We start from the raw sequence: 20,208 nt of genomic DNA, 5'->3' as shown, positions 1-20,208 counted from the left end.
CTTTCTTTCTTTCTTTCTTTCTTTCTTTCTTCCTTTCTTCCTTTCTTCCTTTCTTCCTTTCCTCCCTTGCCCCTCCCTCCCCCTGATCTCTACAGGAAGGTTTGCTTGATCCCTATTGGGATCTTCTAGACAAACCACACGACTTCTCCTCACTATGCATCATGAATATAATGGAAATTATGTCCTTTCAGAGGCCCTACCACATCATTACAAAGATGAAGAAGCTAATAGGTTCGGTTCTATCTTCCCCCTTGGATAGATTTTCATTTTCACTAATTAAAAAAAAAAACTTTTGTGAATGAAGGTTAAAAGTAATGAACTTACCAAACCTTTTCTCTTTTTTCTAAAGAGTTTGCAGAACTTAAGGAAATAGGCCCTCAAAAAACCCAAAACAAAACAAAACAAAACTTCAGTGAAATACACAAAGCCAAATAAGCCCTGTTAGAGACAGAACAATGTACTAAGGTTACACCAGTCTTTCCTTAAAGTTTAACAGATTGTGTTCTGGCTTAGTCAATAAAGAAGATCCAGAATTAATGGGCAAGAAAATTATTGCCATGCAGCAAATCCATTTTTCTTATATTCATATTGAGATTAAGTCTGTGGTCTCCTTAATACACTCAAAATATGGCATTTCCCCAGTGTATAATTTTGTGGTGAAAACCTACATCAGGTTTTTTAAAAGTCATTTTTAAAATAGTTGCCAAATTTTATTTTAAGAGCTGGGTAATATTTAATTATAGCATTATCTTACATTCTAGAAAATTAGCATGGCCTGAGTTGTTCTTTTTTTAAAGAGGAAAGAAAACTATAAATTCAAAGGACTATTTTTAAAAATACCATGCAAACAAAATTCTAAAGTCTCAAAGACTGGCTTAAGAGTTCTAGGCCAGGTACTTGAAAATATATTGACTCTTCAAATGTTAAGTAAATAGGCTCGGATTGCTTGTCTTCTCTAATGCCTGGTAAGTCTTTGTGCTTAGGTAACCTCACAGCTTATATACATGTGCCTCCTGGATATTAGCAATACAAAGGAATAATTCTTATCTTCTGATCCTCTCGCTTGAGAATACTTCAATTTAATGAGAAACTATAGGAAAAACACAAATATATTTGTTGATAAAAATAACAATGCTAGCTTAAGTTAACATAGGGCTAAAGAGTTTTCCTCAAATGTGTATAGATCTGGTGATGTCACTTTGGCATAGGGATCAGACCTGTGATTTTATTGGCAGGAAGAGTTCCTCAGTGAGGAAATTCCTGTTACCATGCAGTCAGGAGACTGAAGTGTCAGAAGTGACACTTGAACTCAGGTCTTCCAAGCTCCAAGGCCAGCTCTCTGTCAGCTATGCCATATAAGCTACCTCTCACGTCATTTGACTGTTTCAAAATCTTTCTTACTAAGTTCAGATTCCATAACCTACTTTTTTTTTTTTTTTGGTGAGGCATTTGGGGTGAAGTGACTTGCCCAGAGTCACACAGCTAGTGAGTGTTATGTGTCTGAGGCCAAATTTGAACTCAGGTCCTCCTGATTCCCAGTACTCTATCCACTGCATCACCTAGCTGCCCCTCATACCTTACCCTTCAAGAGCCTGTATGGTCTAGTGCCTCCCTCTCTCTTCCACATTCATCTCAGAGAACTCTACTGTATGTCAAAGGTAGAAAGAAAGGTCTTATCTGCACATGCATGCACACCACACACACACACACACACACACACACACACACACACACAATTACATGGCACTTTTTGTAGTAGCAAGGAACTGACTGAAGATTGGCTGACCAAATGGTGGGGCTCTGTTTGAGGGCCATCCCATCATTGCTGGGAACTGGTTATTGTCCGATTATGACCCAAATATATGAATATAATGGCATATTATTGTGCTGTAAGAAACAGAGAATTCCAAGAAAAATGGGAAGACTTCATTGAACTGATACTGACTAAAGTAAGCAGAGCCAAGTGAACGATATAAATGTGTGCATATATGCACATATATAATAATAACAACAAAATAAAACATTTAAAGACCTCAGGACTCTGAGTAATACAGTGACCAATTTTGATATCAGAGGAAGGAAGGAAACAAGTATTTATTAAGTACTTACTATGTGCCAAGCACAGGACTAAGGGCTTTACAAATATTTCTCATTTGATCCTCTCAGTCACCCTGGGAGGTAAGTGCTAAGGGACTTGCCCAGGGTCACACAGCTAGTAAGTATCTGAGACACTAGGTCTTCCTGATTTCAGGTCCAGAACTCTATCCACTGTGTCACCTAGCTGCCTCAGAGGATAGATGGTAAAGAATGCCTCATACCTCTTCACACAGAGGTGAGAGTCTACAGTTGAGAAATGAGGCAGACATTTTCAGACATGGCCAATGTGTGGCCATTTTTAGGCATGGCCAATGGGTTCATTTGTTTTGCTTGATCATTTTTTATAAGGAAGGGTTTTATGGGAGATGAAGAACAGTGGGAAGTGATAATGATTTTTTTAATGCCATCAATAAAATATCTATTATAAGATATTGCTTTTCTCCAAGTACTCTAAATTCAAGGCAATCTAGACTACTCTTGTCTCTGGAACACATTCTATGCTCCCTTCTCTCCGATGTTTGCCCATGTTCAATATTACTGAAATGTCTTCCCCTATACTCTTCACCTGTTGACTTCCTACCCATATCGTCACTTCTTCTGAAAGCCTTTCCTGATTCCTGATTGTCCCTCTAAGACCTTATACATCACTATATTTTTCACTTTTTTCATGCACTGGTAATGTAAAATTGTATATTACAGTTCTCTCTGTTGGTGTTTGCTAATTATCAGAAAAGGGAAATGTCTTACCAAAACTTACCATCTCTCCCATTGCTTTGAACAATGACTAGGCATTTAATAAATGTATGATGAACTGAACTGAACCCAACAGACACATATATAAACAGAGTCAACTACAGCTGAATGGAGATAAAAAATAGAGCAAAAAATATATATACAGGGAGGGGGAGAGAGAGAGAGAGAAAGAAAAGAGAGTTAGAGAGAGAGACAGGAAAATATACATACATTAAGCAATTAGAAACTGAAAATTCTCATTGATGTTGGACTAAAGAACCCAACAAATAAGGAGAAATAAAAACAAATCATTTCCACCTTGCTCCCTAATTTCCTTTTATTCTTTAGGAAGCAACATGGTATAGTGGAACACATGTTGGCTCTGGAGTCAGAGGACATAGGTTCAAGTCCTGCTTCTGTGTGGCCTTGGGCAAGTCTCTTGGCCTCAGTTTCTTCATCTATAAAATGAGGGGATGAGCTAGATGATCTCTAAGGCATTTTCCAGTTTTAAATCTACGATCCTTTGACAAAAGTCTAGAGCTCAGGGATGATCTGATATAATTGGTGTCTTTCCAATATCTTCTAGATTTCTGGGAGACTGTTTCACTCAATATAGGTCAACAGAAGCCAATCCTCCATCCCTCCCCAGTACCTTCCACCCTAATAACAAAGAACTACTTAAGCAAAACAACATATTGATCATGTCTGACAGTGTCTATAGTCTTTCACCTTTCTGCAATGAGGTGGAAGTTATTTCACTCTGAAAAGAAGATTGAGTCATTTCCATAATTGATTTAGCCCCACTTTGGAACTCCTGTCATTTACATACATGGCTGACAATATGACATATTTAGGTCAGATCACAGAGGCCAATAACATGATGGCTCAGAATCTGGGAACAAACTATCTACAAGCTGCAGGTGTGGGGGACCTGAGTCTTCAGAATACTGAGCAACATTGAAAGTCTTACAGGAGCTATCCACTCTGCCTTAGGGAGTCACATTTCTATAAGGCTGAAAGCTTCCTTCTTTTCTCCACAATAACCACATAAGATAGTAAGCATAAGTATTTAATCGATCAATAAGCAATCATTAAACACTGTGCTAGATACTAGGGACACAGATCCAAATGTAAAATACTCCCTGCCCTCAAGAAGCTTACATTCTAGTGACTGAATATACCATGTTCAGAGAGAAGTTGAAACAAGATGCATACAAAATAAATTATAACTGATCTAGTGGTGTTGCTACTAACCACTGGGTAAAACAGGAAAGTCTACTTGAAGGAAGTAGCATTGGCAAGAGACAGAAGGGAAGAGATAAAGCATTCTATCCATGGGGGACAGACAGCCTGGGCAAAGGCTTCCTGGATGTTGTGTATAGGCAGTGATGCACTGAGGCCAGTTCCAACTGGTTCACAAGACTCAATAGTCAACTTTTTAATGTGAGCATTTGTACCTCAGAAATCAGCAAATGCTATAAGTGAAAGCTTTGTTGTTTTGTTGAACTCCAGATTTAAGAAAGTGATTAAAATGTTGATCATGCATATTAAACTTCAAAATATGTTGTGCATTTTTTTCCTGGAGTCAGTTGTTAAACATTTACCTGCACACTGCTGTGTATAAGGAACCATTTTGACAAAAATACAGGTGTGAAGGGGAGTGATGTGTGATTAGCCTAGAAAGAGAGGTTGAGCAGTGGGGTAACATAGTCAGGCCTGTGCTTTTGAAACATAAATTTGGCAATTGTACAAAAGGTTGGATTGGAAAGGGGAGACAGTAGATTCAAGGATACCAGGTGGGAGGCTATTTCAATATTTCAGGTGAGAGGTAAGAAGGGTTTGAATCGTAGTGGTCATTATGTGAGTGCAAAGACAATGATAGATTGAGAGATGTAGAGGTATAATCAATAAGACTTGGCAGTTGGATATGGGAGGTGAATGAAAATGAAGCATGACTCCTAGATTGCAAACCTGGATGAGCAGAATAATGGTGGAGCCTTTGACAGAAATAGGAAAGTTAGAAATTGGGTTGGGTTTAAGAGGAAGGACAATGAGTTCTTAGAGATGCAAGACTAGAGATCAGGAGAGAGATGAGGGCTAGATATGTAAATGTGGAAGTCTGTATTAATATAATCGTTTAATCTATGGAAACTATTGGGGTCACCAAGAAAGAGCATATAGAGAGAAGCATAGATGAGGGTCCAGAACAGAGCCCTGAAGCACTGCCACATGTTAGGGATATGGCAGGAAAGAAGGAGAGAAGGGAGGGAGTAAAAAAGAAAGAAAAGAAGAAAAGGAAGGAGGAAGGAAGGAAGGAAAGAAGGGAAAGGAAATATTTAGCTGCATAGTGGCCATTTCTTTGGAGTATCATCTTTTTAAGGTAGTTGAAATATTTATTTTTAAGAGGACCTAATGTAATAGAATATGCTTAAAAGAAACTTTTTCTCTAGGGGCAGCTGGATTGCACAGTGGATAGAATGCTGGGCCTGGAGTCAGGAAAGCCATGAGTTCAAATGTAGTCTCAAACACTTATTAGTTGTATGACTCTGGGCAAATCACTTAGTCTCTGCTTACTTAATTGTAAAATGGGGATAATAATAATACTTACCTCGTGGGATTGTTACAAGGATCAAATAAGATAATATTTGCAAAGTTCTTATCACAGTGCCTGGCACATAATAGGCATTTAATAAATAGTAATTTCCTTCCTTCCTAAACACAAAGTTATCAACCCATAAGAAAACATGGAAAGAAATAAAATATCTATAAAAAACAAAATAAAACAAACCCACCAGCAACAACAATCCTGATGCCATGGAATAACTAAGCATAATGAGAAAAAGAAAGTACTAATACTATTCCAATGAAAAATATTTAAAGAAAATTCTGGAACAAATGTTAGTTCCAAGCATTTCTGAAGAGGATATCACTACTCCCATTCTATGTAATGGATCACATTACCTTTTGTATGTATTACATGTATAAGGATAATGGCATTTTATCCTTCTAAGAAAAATGATGTTTCATCCGTCCATCCAATATTTATTAAGCACCTACTATGTGCAAACTAATGCAGATTATATTCTAGCCAAGTAAATTAGAGCCAGGCACTGAAGGAGATAAACAGCTTAGATGATGCACGGTTCTTGCTCTTATGAAGCTTCCCATCTAATTAGAGAATAAGTCATAACACATAACTATAGTACACAATTTCATAGAATAGCACTTTAGAAGGATACAAAGCACAGTGCTATGTAAAATTCAAGGGGGAAGGTCTTTCCCCACAGAGAGGTTTAAGGGAAGGCTCATGGTGGTGAAAGCATCTGCATTGAGCTTAAAAGGATGGATAGAAATTCAATAGCAAAGATAGAGAAAGAACGTAATTTGTTTCAGGAAAAAAGGCAAAGAGTACACAAGATATGTCCATGGTACAGAATAGTTCAGTTGGTCTAAAGCACAAAGATCACGGAAAGCATGAGATAAAGCTAGAAAGGTAGCAAACACCAGATTGTCAAAGATCTTGAATGCCACAGGAATTACGACGTTCCTTGGTAGCAACATGGGAAGCTACTGAACATTTTTAAGTAGAGTCATGATAATAATTACAATAATAATGATGATAATAGTTAATATTTATATTGAGCTTGGGATGTGCCAGGCACTGTGCTAGGCACTTTGCAAACATTATTTCATTTGATTCTCACAACAACCCTAGGAAGTAGGTGTTATTATTATCTCCATTTTACAGATGAAGAAACAGAGGCAAACAGATGTTGATTTAACTTGACTGGAGGGTAATGAGGAAGTGTATTAGCTTAGCAGCCGTAGGAAGAGAGGGGGGGTTGGATATGGTAGACATGGAATTGACATGTTTTAACCTAAATGGATAGAAAAGATGAGGGAGAGGGAAGAGTCAAATAATGCCAATGTTAGGAAAATGAAAGACTGAGTGACTGAGTAAATGGTGCTGTCACAGATAGAAATACTAAAGTCAGAAGGAGAAATAGATTCAAGGGGGAAAACAATTTGTTAGATTTGGGTCATTTAGAATGCAGAGTTTGAGGTGCTAATGGCACAAATAGGTGGAGATGTCCCATGGGCACTGGTATCTATATCTATATAGATAGATATCGATAGATAGACAGATAGATAATCTGGTGCTCAAGAGAGAGTTACTGCCCCAATATCAGCAGGATATATGAATTTAGTTATTTTTAAGGCCTTTTAGAACCAGCTGGCCCTACCCTATCCCAAATATTTCTAATACCTTCCTACCTCCATGTGTTTGTTTATCTGATTCTCTATTTTTGGAATACCATCCTTTCTTTTTCTTTTTTTTTGGGGGGGGGGCAGGCAGTGGGGTTAAGTGACTTGCCCAGGGTCACACAGCTAGTTAAGTGTTATGTGTCTGCGGCCAGATTTGAACTCAGGTCCTCCTGAATTCAGGGCCAGTGCTCTATCCACTGCACCACCTAGCTGCCCCTCTACCCATTCTTTAAAGCCTAACTCAAATGTTATCAATGGCATGAAGCCTTCCCTCATGCCCCTAGTCAGTAAGGATCTTTCCATTCTTTGGAATGGAAATATAGCACTTCGCTTTCCATCTCTCTAATATACTTACCATATATTATTGTCTATTATGGTTATTTGTGTAAATATTTCATTCCTTTACTAGATATCATGTCTATCTTTAGCATTTTTCACTGTACGTTGGAATTGTTCAATACATCTCTGTTGAATTGAATGAAATCCCCCTCTCCCCCACTAGATGGCAAGCTCCTTGAGGACAGGTTCTATGTCTTTTTTTTTCCTGTCTTTTTAAAATCTACCTCCCTCAGTACCTATCATAGCATTCTTCACTTTTTTTGTTTTTTTTTGGTCGTGACCTGTGATTCTATTGGTTTAAATATCTTCAAGTGAGGAAACTCCCTCTACCAATGCAGATCAACAACTTTTCTGGAATTTATAGTCTTAGACTAGAGAATTGCTTTAGGCAACAAGAAGTTAAGTGACTTTTATAGGGTGACACAGAGTGGTAGTAAATAGCAAAGCCAACAATTGCACCCAAGGCCTCCCATTCCAAATAGGAGTTCCTTCCTCCAATCTAAATTCCTCTTTTCCCCAGTCTCTGATCAGGTATATCTGGTGAAAAAGGAAAAAAAAAATTGTGCTCTGTATGATGCTAACTGAAGGAAAGTAGATTGGTCTCAAGGTCACCAGCCTCAAAGCACTTGAGCTAACCAGCTCAGCCTAGGCATGTTTGTGCTATGACATTTTTGTAGAATTTTAAAATCAGCCTATTCTTCCCAAATCCCAATATAAACTTCTATGAAGAAAAAAAATAACAGCTCACACCCAACACTACTCTTTCCAGATGTGCATCTAAATAAAGATGCAAGGACATGTATGTATTTAATTTAGGATTATGAATGACCACAGTAAAAGGTTACTTGCTCTTTTGAAATCTACAATTAGAGTTGTTTTAACATGTGTTTGGGTCGTTAGGCGTGGTTTCTGCAGAGGCTGAAACTGAAGACTACTATTAAGGTTGTCAGGCTTCCCCACATTGTGAGGCATTCCGCCCCCCTTAAATGCAGCTGACAGATACTGAAATTAAACCTGACATGCAAGTTAATAACAGGCCTCCCTTTGGCTTCTGGCTTTGGTTTCTCCACACATTTCTGTGGCTACTTGAATTTTAATCTGCCTTTTTCCAGGTGGGCCAATTTAAAGTATCCACTGAAATCACAGATAATTCCATGTCACTTCAACTTTCTATGAAGATTCATCAGAGTACCAGGATCTGTCATGCCATTTCCACAAACTACACACTTTTGCTGGCTGCACTGGCTATTTTCCTTGGGCTAATAATAATAATGATTGTGTTGCTGCTCTTGCTGGTTGTTGAAGAAGAAGGAGGAGGAGGAGGAGGAGAAAGAGAAGGAGAAAGAGGAGAAGGAGGAGGAGAAGAATGAGAAGGAGAAGAAGGAGGAGGAGGAGGAGGAGAGAAGAAGGAGAAGGAGAAAGAGAAGAAGGAGAAAGAGGAGAAGAAGGAGAAGAACGAGAAGGAGAAGAAGGAGGAGGAGGAGGAGGAGAAGGAGAAGAAGAAAGAGAAGAAGGAAAAGAAGAAGGAGAAGTTAGTCAGCAAGTAAAGTGGGAAGACATCTAGCCTTGGTATTGATAAGTCCTGAGTGAAAATCCTGGCTCTGACAGGTACTAGTGAGATCCTGGGCAAGTCCCTTAACCTCTCAGTGTCCTAGGCATCTCTGTAAGACTATAAATTGTGGAGTAAGTGTACATATACGTTGGTAGAGTTTCCTTCCAGGGAATTCCTTATGTCAATGAAGTCAGGTCTGGTCCAAAAAAATTGATGATGATGATGATGATGATGATGATGATGATGATGATGATGATGACGATGATGAGAGATCACATTTATGGAGCACTTTAAGGTTGGCACAGTACTTCATATACATTATATCAGTTGATCTTCACAACCACCCTGTGAAGTAAGTGCTATTATTATCCCCAATTTTATAAGTGAGGAACCTCTCTGAGGGATGGAGAGGTTGGATAAATCACCCAGGGCTACACAGCTCGTCAGAAAGAGGATTTGAACCCAAATGCTCCAGACTCCAAGCCTAACATGCTGTCATAAACTATGCCAAAAAAAGAAAAAAAAATCAAAGTAAGTCCTAATTGGGGATAAAGTCAGGAGGTGAAATCCAATTCCATTCCATCCTCCAAATGTGTGGAGGGACCTGAATGCAGGGATTTGAAGTTTTGATTTCATTTAGGAGGCAGTGAGGAGCCAGTGGAGGTTTTCAGTAGAAGAATGACCCTTCAGCACAATAAAATTACGTGAAGTCAACTTCACAGAACTGCAACTTTATTCCTTTCAACCAACATGCGTTCAATCTGGAGAGAAGAACAAACAGAAGAGGAGGCAAACTCTCTCTCTTAGAGAATCTGGTAAATGTTTGAAGGAATATATCAGAATCATTTGCAATTAGAATTTTTTGTATTTGTAATTAGTATGTTCATCACTTGAAAGCAAATACTGGGGCTAAAGCCGCGCTAGGAAGCACTGCTATGGAGTTTTTGTTACTAAGTAGATGAATGAATCTCTTATCAGACTAGTAATTTGCTTGAAAGGGGCTCTGTTCATAGCACAAGGGCAAACTTCAATACAGCATGTTCACAAACTCTAAATTGGCAGAGTTCCAATTAATTATATTTTACTTCTATATAAATTCAGGTGGGAGATATAACTTAGCAAAGAGAGATGATCCAGAGGGTTGTCAGTCACTGTGTATGACTGTCATTGACAGGCTTAACTATATGCTTTACGTCATTAAATCAGGAAAGGATGATTAAGTTTCAAAGTATCCCCTGAAAGGCAGGAAGAATCCTCTGTATATAAGTAGTGTGCCATTATAGATGGACTTGGAGTCAGGAGACCTAGGATCAAATTCTGCCTCAGATACTTACTAGCTATGTGATCCTGGGCAAATCTTATAACCTCTCAAAATCCCATTTTCTTAATCTATAAAATGGGGGTAAAATAATACTGTCTGGGTTGTTGTAAAGAAAGCACTTTGCAATCCTTGAAATGCTATAGAAATGTGAATTATCATTATTATTATTGGAAGTTTGTTGTTGTTCAGTCATTTTCTGCTGTGTCCAACTCTCTGTGATCCCATTTGGAGTTTTCTTGGCAAAGATACTGGAGTAGGTTTGCCGTTTCCTTCTGCAGCTCATTTTGCACATCAGAAAACTGAGGCAAACAGGGTTAACTGACTTGCCCAGGGTCATACAAATAGTAAGTGTCTGAGGCTAGATTTGATTTCAGGAAGAGGAGTCTTCCTGACTCCAAGCCCAGCACTCTAGCCACTTCACCACTGCCCATTATTAGAGGTCATAACATCCCAAATTTAAAGCTGGAAGGGACCTTAGAGGTCATCAAATACAACTCCCTCATTTCACAGATAAGGAAACTGAGATCCATTGAGTTTAATGTGACCTGCCAAGGGGCACACAGCTAATAAGTGTCTGAGATAGGATTTGAACCTAGGTTTCCTGACTCCAAGCTTAGTGTTCTATCCATTACATCACATGGCCGCCCTTTGTTTGCTCCACTGCTTCTACAAGTAAAAGGAGTTAGCAGACCCGGGAAAGGTTCTGACTGACTAGGGAGGTGGAACCGTGGAAAGAAAAGAGGGAAGGGCAGTCTTGTGGGGTAAATGTTTTACAACTGGTTCTCCAAAAAAGAAAAAAATGTTCACATGACACATTTTAAAGTTTAATTTGAAATATTAACATTTTCTTCATAATTTTCTTGAGTCTAGACAATCAAAAAATGACAAATCAAGCAATGATTTGTAGTTTTGCCAATTCCCAGTGTGAATGTACACATCAAAAATTTAATAATCAGCTCTTGCAAGCTGGTACAAGCTGGTTCCAGCATACCCCTAGGGGAGGTGACTAAAAATCGTGACAAATAATACTGATGCACACCGCAGGCAAGACTTTTTCTTTTCAGCTATCTAAATAATTAAAACACAGTTATAAAAATGAAAAGACTATACTTTTTGGACCTTGAGAGCCAAAATTTTATAAGCAGCATTGCTGGGGACCCTGATATTTGTTATCATTTGTTGTTCATTCTTTGTTCTTGAAGAGGACCAATGACATCCTGAGGGTGATATCCTGACTTTTGAGTGTATTGGATTTAAGTGAAGCAGATGTGTACAAAGTTATCAACCTCATTCTGGCTTCCAGAGTCATCGGAGTTCACTGGCAAGACAAGAATCTGGAGATGGCTCAGTGTGTTGTAGGGAGTACAAGAGATAGGGTAGAGAATGGTAAATGTGAGCTGGTGCTTACTGTTTTGTCTACAACACTCACAACCCAGAAGGTGGGTACAGGCATTTTACTTGCATGTGCTTACTGAGCAATAGATCAAAGGTACTCTCCAACCCATGAGCGATTCCTTTCTGAATCACGAGTCTTTTGGTGTGCTAACTAAACAAAACAAAAGAAGATTGTGCAGTCAGGTAACGGGCCAGCAAGGAAGAATATTGGAGAAAGAAATTGCAATGGAGAAGGAAATGGCAAACCGCTCCAGTATCTTTGCCAAGAAAACCCCAAATAGGTGCATGAAGAGTCGAACATGACTGAAGAGACTGAACAACAACAAGGAAGAATATACCGACAAATAGGAAAAGTTTCAAAACAGTCACTGCAATCTGACTTTAATGTTAAGATGAGTAGAGGGTAAAAGGAAGAGTAGAGTTCATTTGCAATTTCAAATGAACTTCCCCTCTGCAATACGTTCTTTCTCTGGGCCTGTTAGTTCTCTTGATTAGAGCGGCATGCTCTTGAGGTCAAAATTATGACCTCTTTTTATCTCAGTTAGTTAGTTTTGCCCTGTTCAATGGCCCTGGACATTGGACTCTGGCCTGATCACAAGAGGTGGAGAAAGAGTAAAGATGTTAATGAGGAAAATCATTGACATTCTTTGGAAAATTCAAAGTGAGCATCAGCGGTAATATCTACATACATGAAAGGAAAAAGGGATTCACATAGTTCTGAACCACAAAATCATATAAAGAGAAGGCTAGGATGTTTGGGGGAGGGAGAGCACAGCTCTTATCTTTGAGATGGATCAAAATAAAGTAAGACAACTACATCCTTTAAGAGATAAAAGTGTAAGAGAAAAAAATTAGGTCAAATGGGTCATTAACTTGGTTCCATGATATCCTCCATCTTCTTAAGCCACTAGAGGATGTTTGAGCAAAGAGAAATTTTCATTCTTTATTTAATCACTTATTTTCTAAGAAGCTCTCTTCTAAGTAATAATTCAAGCAGCTCACAGGTTACTTAATGTTTTACAAACCTCTTTTCCTCACAACAATCCTGTAAGGCAGAATGTATTAGCCCCATATAACTGAGGCTCACCACCAGGAAGGTTGGTCAACAGGTGACATTTGTTTTAAGCTTAAGCAATCAAGAACACTCTCTACTTACTGAAGAATAGCAGGAATTTTTATCTGTGTCAGTGCACCGAGAAACATTCACACAGATTAAAAACCATGGATCCTTTAAATGTTGAAGTACAATTACAGGAACTAAGACTTCAAGAAATAAAGTGACTTGGCCTATAGAATTCTAAAATCATAGAATCTTAGAGCTGGAAGAAGCCTTAAAACTCCCCATGTTTCTTCAGCTGAGGAAACTTAGGGCCCCAGAGAAAAAGTGGCTTGCTCAAGATCACATAATCTCTGACTACACAAAATAAGAAGTTGGGTCAACTTTGGATCCATCCTAATATGACTGTTTCAAACTCTAATACACCAATGGATCTGTGATCTCACTGACATGGATAATCTCCCCAATGATGCATATTACACTCCATCCCTACCTGTCTATTCTGTGGGACCCTTGTCCATGTCCCACCATCACTTGAGGACCTAGAAGGCCACGTGTGGCCTTGAGGCTGAAGGTTCCCCACCCCTGCTCTAGGGTCTGCTATTCTAACATTCCCTTCAATAACAAGATCCTCAGTTTCACTACATGGGCTCTGCCCCTCCACCTTTGTAGTTGTTTAATTGGATATCCGTTTCCTATTTCAGGGTCTTTTGGAAGAGATCTTAAAAAGCCCAGAGTCTATCAGCTTTATACAAATATGGCCCTAGGGCATTTTCAGTTTTGTGAAGAGCTTGTTTTGCAACTCTTGGATGAATATATTGGATCCCTATTGCCAGCCTCAGCATTTCATTCCTTCCCTACGTTGTCAGTTGTCTAATCCAAGTATAGTCAGCCTGGGTGAGTTTGAGCCTTTTTTTTAATGGCCCCATTCCTTTGAATTGGGCCATTGATCATAATTTTGCAAACTTATTTTGGCATGAAACTATTGCATCTTGGAAATTGTATCAGAGTCACTTTTACTTAAAGCTTCAATTAACATATTTAAATTTCAATGTATTATACAATTTTTAAAATTTCATTTCATTTCAGCTCTAATTCATTTGTGATCCAGATAGTTTTAAAATCAAAGAAACTACATTTTCCTGAAGATACTTATTTTGAGTTAGATGACTATTGTTTTGATCAGAAGATAAGCCGAGCACAATGATTTGTCTATGAGGAATGGCCTCATGAAAAGGTAGGTAATGGTAGACAAATAACCTATTTCATAATAATAATCAATAAAATATCTAATTTGGGTGCACGTTTACTATTACATGAGCTTGTTTATGTATATTTTCTTCTCAGTTTTATACTTTGTTTCAATATCCAGCCAAAAATCAACAACTAATTCATAATATAAAGCTGTGATTTTACTCTATTTACTGTTTCCAAAATGATAACTTTGCCTTGTTGCAAACTATATGGATATAGATAAAAATGAGGCTGATTTTTTAAAATGAAAAAAATTGTGGTTTCTCCATTTTCCCCTCAAGCATAAATTGTTGAGTAAGGAGATTTTCAAAAGCCAGAAATTGCTATGGAGAAAACCAAAGCTGGAATCCAGAACTAGAACAAGATGCATCTGGCAGAACAAAGTTTGGAAGAAGGCTTTGCTTTAAAGTGCATTTCCCCACAACTTAGCACATGTCATTTACGATGATGGAGTTTGCATACACAAGGGTGATCTAGCACAAATGGGAAAAATCAACATCAAAATTAGAAACTACCTAAGCAATGCTGTTTTTCTTGGGGCTACACTGCCTCTTTGATTTCCTGGTCCTTTTGAAAAAGAATAACAAAATTCATCCAACCTAGTGATTTCAGAAAGATTCTTCTGAACTATAGCCCTTCAAATTGGCTCATTTTTGAAGTGCTGCCCATCTGAATTTACTCATTTTTTTAAAATGCAATGTACAGTTTCTCCAGAAATTAAAGGGAAAAAAGAATTCAGACATGCCTTTACTTATGAGCCTAAATTATGTAACCATCAAAAGGATTAACTGTGTTCTGTTTCCTTTTATAAAGCAAAGAACTCCTCATCATCTCTGGTGAAAATAACTTTCTAAGTGTTAAGTGGGAAATAGTACCCAGTTTAGAGCAATGAATTTCAAAGACTCCCGAAGGGGGGAGGCAGGAAATATTCACCATTTACAGTCATCTGTCTCTAAATTTTAACACAGGAAGACTCCTACAGCCACGGCTAATATCATTACTCAGTCCTCCCTCATCATATTCGATTAATCTTGGTTTCTCTCTGGCTCAATCTGCCTGATTTGTTGTGGCAAAAGGTCACAAAGAGAGAACAAGAGAGAGGGCTTTAAGACTCCAAACGTCGGAGCTTCGATGCTGTAGTTTCAATGATTTTATTGGCAGGAGGAGTACAAGTACTGCCAAAGTCAATACCTGGGATCTGTGTGTCCGGAGCTGCAGGTTTCCCAGTAGTAATGTGTCCCCATTTCTCATTACTGTCCCTCTCCTGTGTGTTGGAAACAGCTGCTGCTACCCTGGGCTGCTTTTCCCATCTTCCTCTTAGCACCCCTCCCCTCCCTATTATATTAAATTTTCTTCACTCCCCCCCCTCAAAGTAGAAGAGACTTGCTGTTTCTTATTTTTCCTACTTCAAAGAGTGAACCTTTCCCCTACTTTTGTCTTATGAACTGAAAGGTGAAGTGGGGGGGGGAGGAGTGTGCAGGGCAGCTCTATGTGAACTCTCACCTCCAATCCTGACAGCAAAAAGTGCTTTTTTTTTGATGAATGGATCTTTTTTGATGAATGTACCTATAAGGCTTCAAACCGCTGAATTGCCCAACGCTTTGACCTTCCTTCATCTCCCCCACTTCAACTAAGAACAGATTTTTTTTTTTTGAACACACTCGAATTCGATTGTGGAAATACTGTTGATTTAAATGTCACCGAAGGAAGAGCTAGTTTCTGGTTCATTACAACACTGGAAGAGAGAATGTGGGGGAGTATTTAATTACATATGAGAGTCAGAGATAGAGAGACAGAGATGGACAGGGCGGGCAGACAGAGATCCCAAGAAAGATCTCATAATCTCCTGAGACAGAAACAGAGACAGAGGTAGAGAGACCGAGACAGAAGACAAAGACCGAGAGAGACAGAAGAGGGAGAGGAAGGAGAAAGTGGGAGAAAGACACACAAAGAGAGACAGAGAGACATTGTTTTGGACTCTACTATGGAGTGTCTGTACAGATCAAGTTATCTATGGGTCCTTTTTTAAATCAAGTAAAATTTTACTTGAGAGAGACAGAGAGACAGAGACAGAGACACAGAGACAGAGACACTGAGACAGACACAGAGACAAAGAGAGGAGAGAGAATTTCGGGAATCCCTGAAGTTGTATTTGTTCCAGATACCTGAATTTGGGGAAGCGCCGGAAAGGATGGCGAAGGGGAAGTTCATCAGAGTTCCAGACCTCGGGACCTTCAGGCTAGACCATCCCGACCCCAACCCTGGAGGAACCTGGAAACTGCCAGACTGCGTGTGCAGGACTGAATTTGCCGGTGTAGCATGTGGTTGGGCCAAGTGGCGTGAAGGCAGCTTCCTCTGGGCCATCTCCTCACTGGAGCTCCGGGGCTGTCTCCCATCTACCCCGCACTCACGCCCAAGCTTCAAGACTTCTGGGCTCCAGGGAGGGAGCTTTGACCCTAGATACTCCCAAACTCCAAGCAAGGATTCGCGAAATCTGGGGACCCATTCCTTGGCTTGGGGTGTGTGTGTGGGAGCAATGCAGCTGTCCGGCTGCGCTGGGCCAGGCTGCCCGCTAGCTCTGTCTGCCTGCCCCGCCCCGAGGACCCTCCAGGGCCAGTCCAGCAGTCAGCCCGCGCCGCCGTCCAGTTCCCGCGGCTCTCGCGGCGCACGTGAGCCGGCAGGTGCCTGAGTTAGCTCGGAGACGGGCTGCTGCGGCGGGGGACTGAGTCCTAGCCCGAAGCGGAGCGGCGGCTCTAGGGCTGAGGGACTGAGGAAGAAGGCGAGAGAACGGAGCTGGCGCGTGGAACAAAGTGGGCGCCCCCTTCGAGGGGGCAGCTTCACCTGCTCCGCAGCCAAGAAAGAGATAGTACAGCAGAGAGGCTTTAGCAAAAGCCCTCCACGTCCCCATCCCAAAGCAAGAGAGATAAGGGCTCTGTTCCACCCTCCCCAATTCCATTGATCATTCCTACTTCCCCTCCAGGCTCACCTAGCCCTCTTAGCTCCCGCAGCGTGACCTACCTCCGAGGAACACGAGCAACCACAACTTGGGGACCATGGTCACGAGCTTCCAATTCTCTCGGAAAGGACCTCCCGCCCGGTTTTCCCCGCCTTCGCCCGGACTAGCCGCACAGGTTGGATCAGCCCTCGCGTCCTCACTGCAGCTGACCTTCGGGACCTCCCGGGTGGCCCCACGACCCCCGCGGGGCTTCCCAACCTGCCCACAAGTCCATCCGCTCCGCTGAACTCTGCACGCCTACTGCCCCAGTCCCGAGACCCAAAGGATGGGAGGGTGGGAAGAAAGGCACTCAACAGGGGATGTCTTCCGAGTCAGTCACTACAGTTTCTCACGGCAGTTCACCCAGAGCAAGGGTAGGAGGTAGGAGAGGACGCCTGGGTTCCTGGCCTGTGGATCGCACCGGGACTTCTGCCTCAAAATGAGTGTCCCTCGCCTCGCTGCCCACCCCCCCTCCACTACACAGAAAGACACGCACTCTCAGCCTGTTGATAGTTGTAAAGGGAGCTTTGCAGTCATAGGTTCAAGTTGCCAGAAGAGGAGGAGACTGCTTTCGGTGGGGCGCACACACGTCTACACACACACACACACCCTTGCATCACACCCAGCTGGCCCAGCCCCCCTGGCCATCATCTCCTGCTTCATCACCCTTGGGGGAAAGTGGCCTTTCCCCAACCAAAGAGTCTGTCCAAGCCTCCCACTATTCGAGTGAGCATCTCGCACCAAAGTTAACCCTCTGCACGTACTTCCTTCGGGACTCTAGGGCCAGCGAGCTCCCTCAGCACCTTCCCCAGTCGCTGCGGGCCCCTGGGCATCGCCTAGTCCCAGTACAGCTCAGCCTTGCACAAGCAACTAGAGAGAGATGCTCTTCCTGATTAGGTACCGACAGTACCCGTAAGTAGTGCCAGGAACAAGACCCTACCAGGAGGTAGACTGATCGGAGAAGGTCTTTCTCTTTGGGTAAATTTTCCCAGTCTCCTCCCTCCTAGGGGACAGTACTCAGATGTGTGTTAACCAGCCCCCACCTCTTGTTTCTTTCCCATACTTCAGCTTTACCCATACACTCATTTTTTTTTTTAAACTGGAAGAATCTGTTTAGACTGGGAGCAGCCCTCAGCAAAATAAAACCTCAGGAAGTGGGAGATGATTATTGAAATCATAGGGTCTGGAGTTGGAAGGGAACTTAATGATGATCTAGTCCAGCCTCCTCGTTTTACATGTGAGGAAACTGAGGCACAGAGCTAGGAAGTGACTTGCTGTGCTCCACACAGCAAGCTGGTGGAGTCCAGATTCAAACCCAAGTCTCCTGATTCCAAATCTAAAATTCTTTCCATCACACTATGAAGCAACACTTCCACTCCTCACTCCTCACTCCTCACCTTCTAGTTTCTGGCTCCCAGTAGACCTAAAGACAGACTAAAGGCAGGAGAAAGGACAATGAAAGGTCTGCTTTTTACCTGTAAGAGTCCCCACCTCCTACTCCCACTTACCACTCAGAGAATTTGAATGACAGTTTTCCGTAGAAAGGCTAAATGGAGAGACAAATGAACAGCTCAGTTACCTGATTTGTAAGTGCTTTTTAAAAATAGAAGATCTACAGAATAACTGAAGTAAAAGTGTGGCTTTTGTTTGAATTCTTTGGATAATTAGCTCAGTGTTCAAAGTAACCTGGTCACAGAGAGGGAGGAAAATACTGCAGAGCCTTAGCAGCTCTCAGAAGTTTATTCTTAAAGTCCATCTTTGTTGGTTGACAGGTTTCAGGAAGTCGGGTGCTGAAAGATGCCGCCTCATCTTTGAGTTCCTCTCCAGAAACTAAATGAGGTTCCTGGTTTAAAAAAAAAAAGATGCAAAGTAGACCTGTCAAAACGTGAGAATGTGGATTTTCCTTGGTTTTGTTTTTCTACTGGGGCAAAAGAGCAGAGCTTGACCAAAGCAGAAATTTAAGCCCAAATGGAAATGTATATCCATGTAAGGAAAACGATCAATTTCCTTCTAGAAAATGACCCTGCCCCACTACTTTCCCATGTGGATTATTAGCAACAGGGTGAGACAAAGCAGAGATTTGCTGAAAGTGGAATTGGTGTGAGCTCTTCCTTCTAGACTATGCAAAACTACATGTATTAAGCCCATTCAGATGAAGGGGATCCCTTTTTTTTTAGTAGAGACTGGAAGTTAGCAAAGCTTTTTGTGACATTTACAGGAATCCTGGGGCTAGAACTAAATATTTTTTAAAAAATTTATAAATGTATACTTAATGGTCTAGACTCCCGAGGGCTGTTCTTCAGTCATTGTCTGCTCCAAGAAGAGCCCTAGCTGCCAGTCTGTGGTTTAAAGTTGCTGAGGGAGATTACCAACAACTAACCTCTTGGAAGGGAAGGAAACTTATATTAAATGTGGCTGTTTGATCACAACTAGGTTATTTCAAACCTCATCATATACATAAATTAAAAGGAGAAACTGACCCAGAAGGTATTTTGCCTAGTTATTTTTTAAGTGCCTTCATGAACTTCTGCCATCCTATTCTTTACCTGGTCATTGTATTTAGAGTTTGAAAAGAAGCTCAGTTGCAGGGTCAGTGACACAAGGGACTCTGTCTCCTGGCCTAACCCAGAATGAATACAAGTATTGCACAGTTTTCTTTACCTACTTTGTCTGGATCTCTCCTTTGCTCCTATCTATTCCATTCTATGTTTACTTGCATACATATATTCCTGGTTTTAACCTTCTTGGAGAGGAGGATGGTCTTGTTATTTATATTTACTATTGCTAGCACTTATTATAACTCAAAATTATATATCACTTTAGGTTTTATAAAGACTATATAAAGGACTATATCACTTTAGGTTTTATAAAGCACCTTCCTTATAGCCTTGTGATATGGGTAGTTTCTCCAGCTTTATATCCCAACTAGTTTAACATGGATGTTCAAATGTCTACTGAGTTGAATATACCTAAAAATGTTTGTTAAATGAATTCATGAACACCATCAATAACAAAAAGAATGGTGAGAACCATTATGTGGAATGCCTTATGGATAGCATGAAATTCTTTCCACTGTTAAGGTCAAACGATCATAGATTTAGAGTTGGAAGGGACCTTAAAGTTCATTTGGTCGTTTCCTCATTTTAAAGATGAAGAAACTGAGAGACAGAGAGGGTAAAGGACTTGCCTAAGATGATACA

The 20,208-nt window shown here is 40.7% G+C and overlaps 1 protein-coding gene across 1 annotated transcript in view; it reads right to left on the bottom strand.

Moving 5' to 3' along the window:
* APCDD1L (APC down-regulated 1 like) overlaps nt 1–18,703 on the bottom strand; it is a 52,210-nt gene extending 33,507 nt beyond the window's left edge. Inside the window, exon 1 of the mRNA XM_027850624.1 lies at nt 17,032–18,703. Coding sequence (XP_027706425.1) covers nt 17,032–17,068 — 37 coding nt within the window. The 5' untranslated portion in view covers nt 17,069–18,703. The remainder of the gene's footprint in view (nt 1–17,031) is intronic.
* Nucleotides 18,704–20,208: the final 1,505 nt, after the last annotated feature.

The sequence above is a fragment of the Vombatus ursinus genome, unplaced genomic scaffold (genome assembly GCF_900497805.2).
Source record: "Vombatus ursinus unplaced genomic scaffold, bare-nosed wombat genome assembly UNPS02000580.1, whole genome shotgun sequence".
NCBI classification, from domain to species: domain Eukaryota; kingdom Metazoa; phylum Chordata; class Mammalia; order Diprotodontia; family Vombatidae; genus Vombatus; species Vombatus ursinus.
The sequence above is the reverse complement of the archived record's forward strand: the minus strand, read 5'-3'. Positions and strand labels throughout refer to the sequence as shown.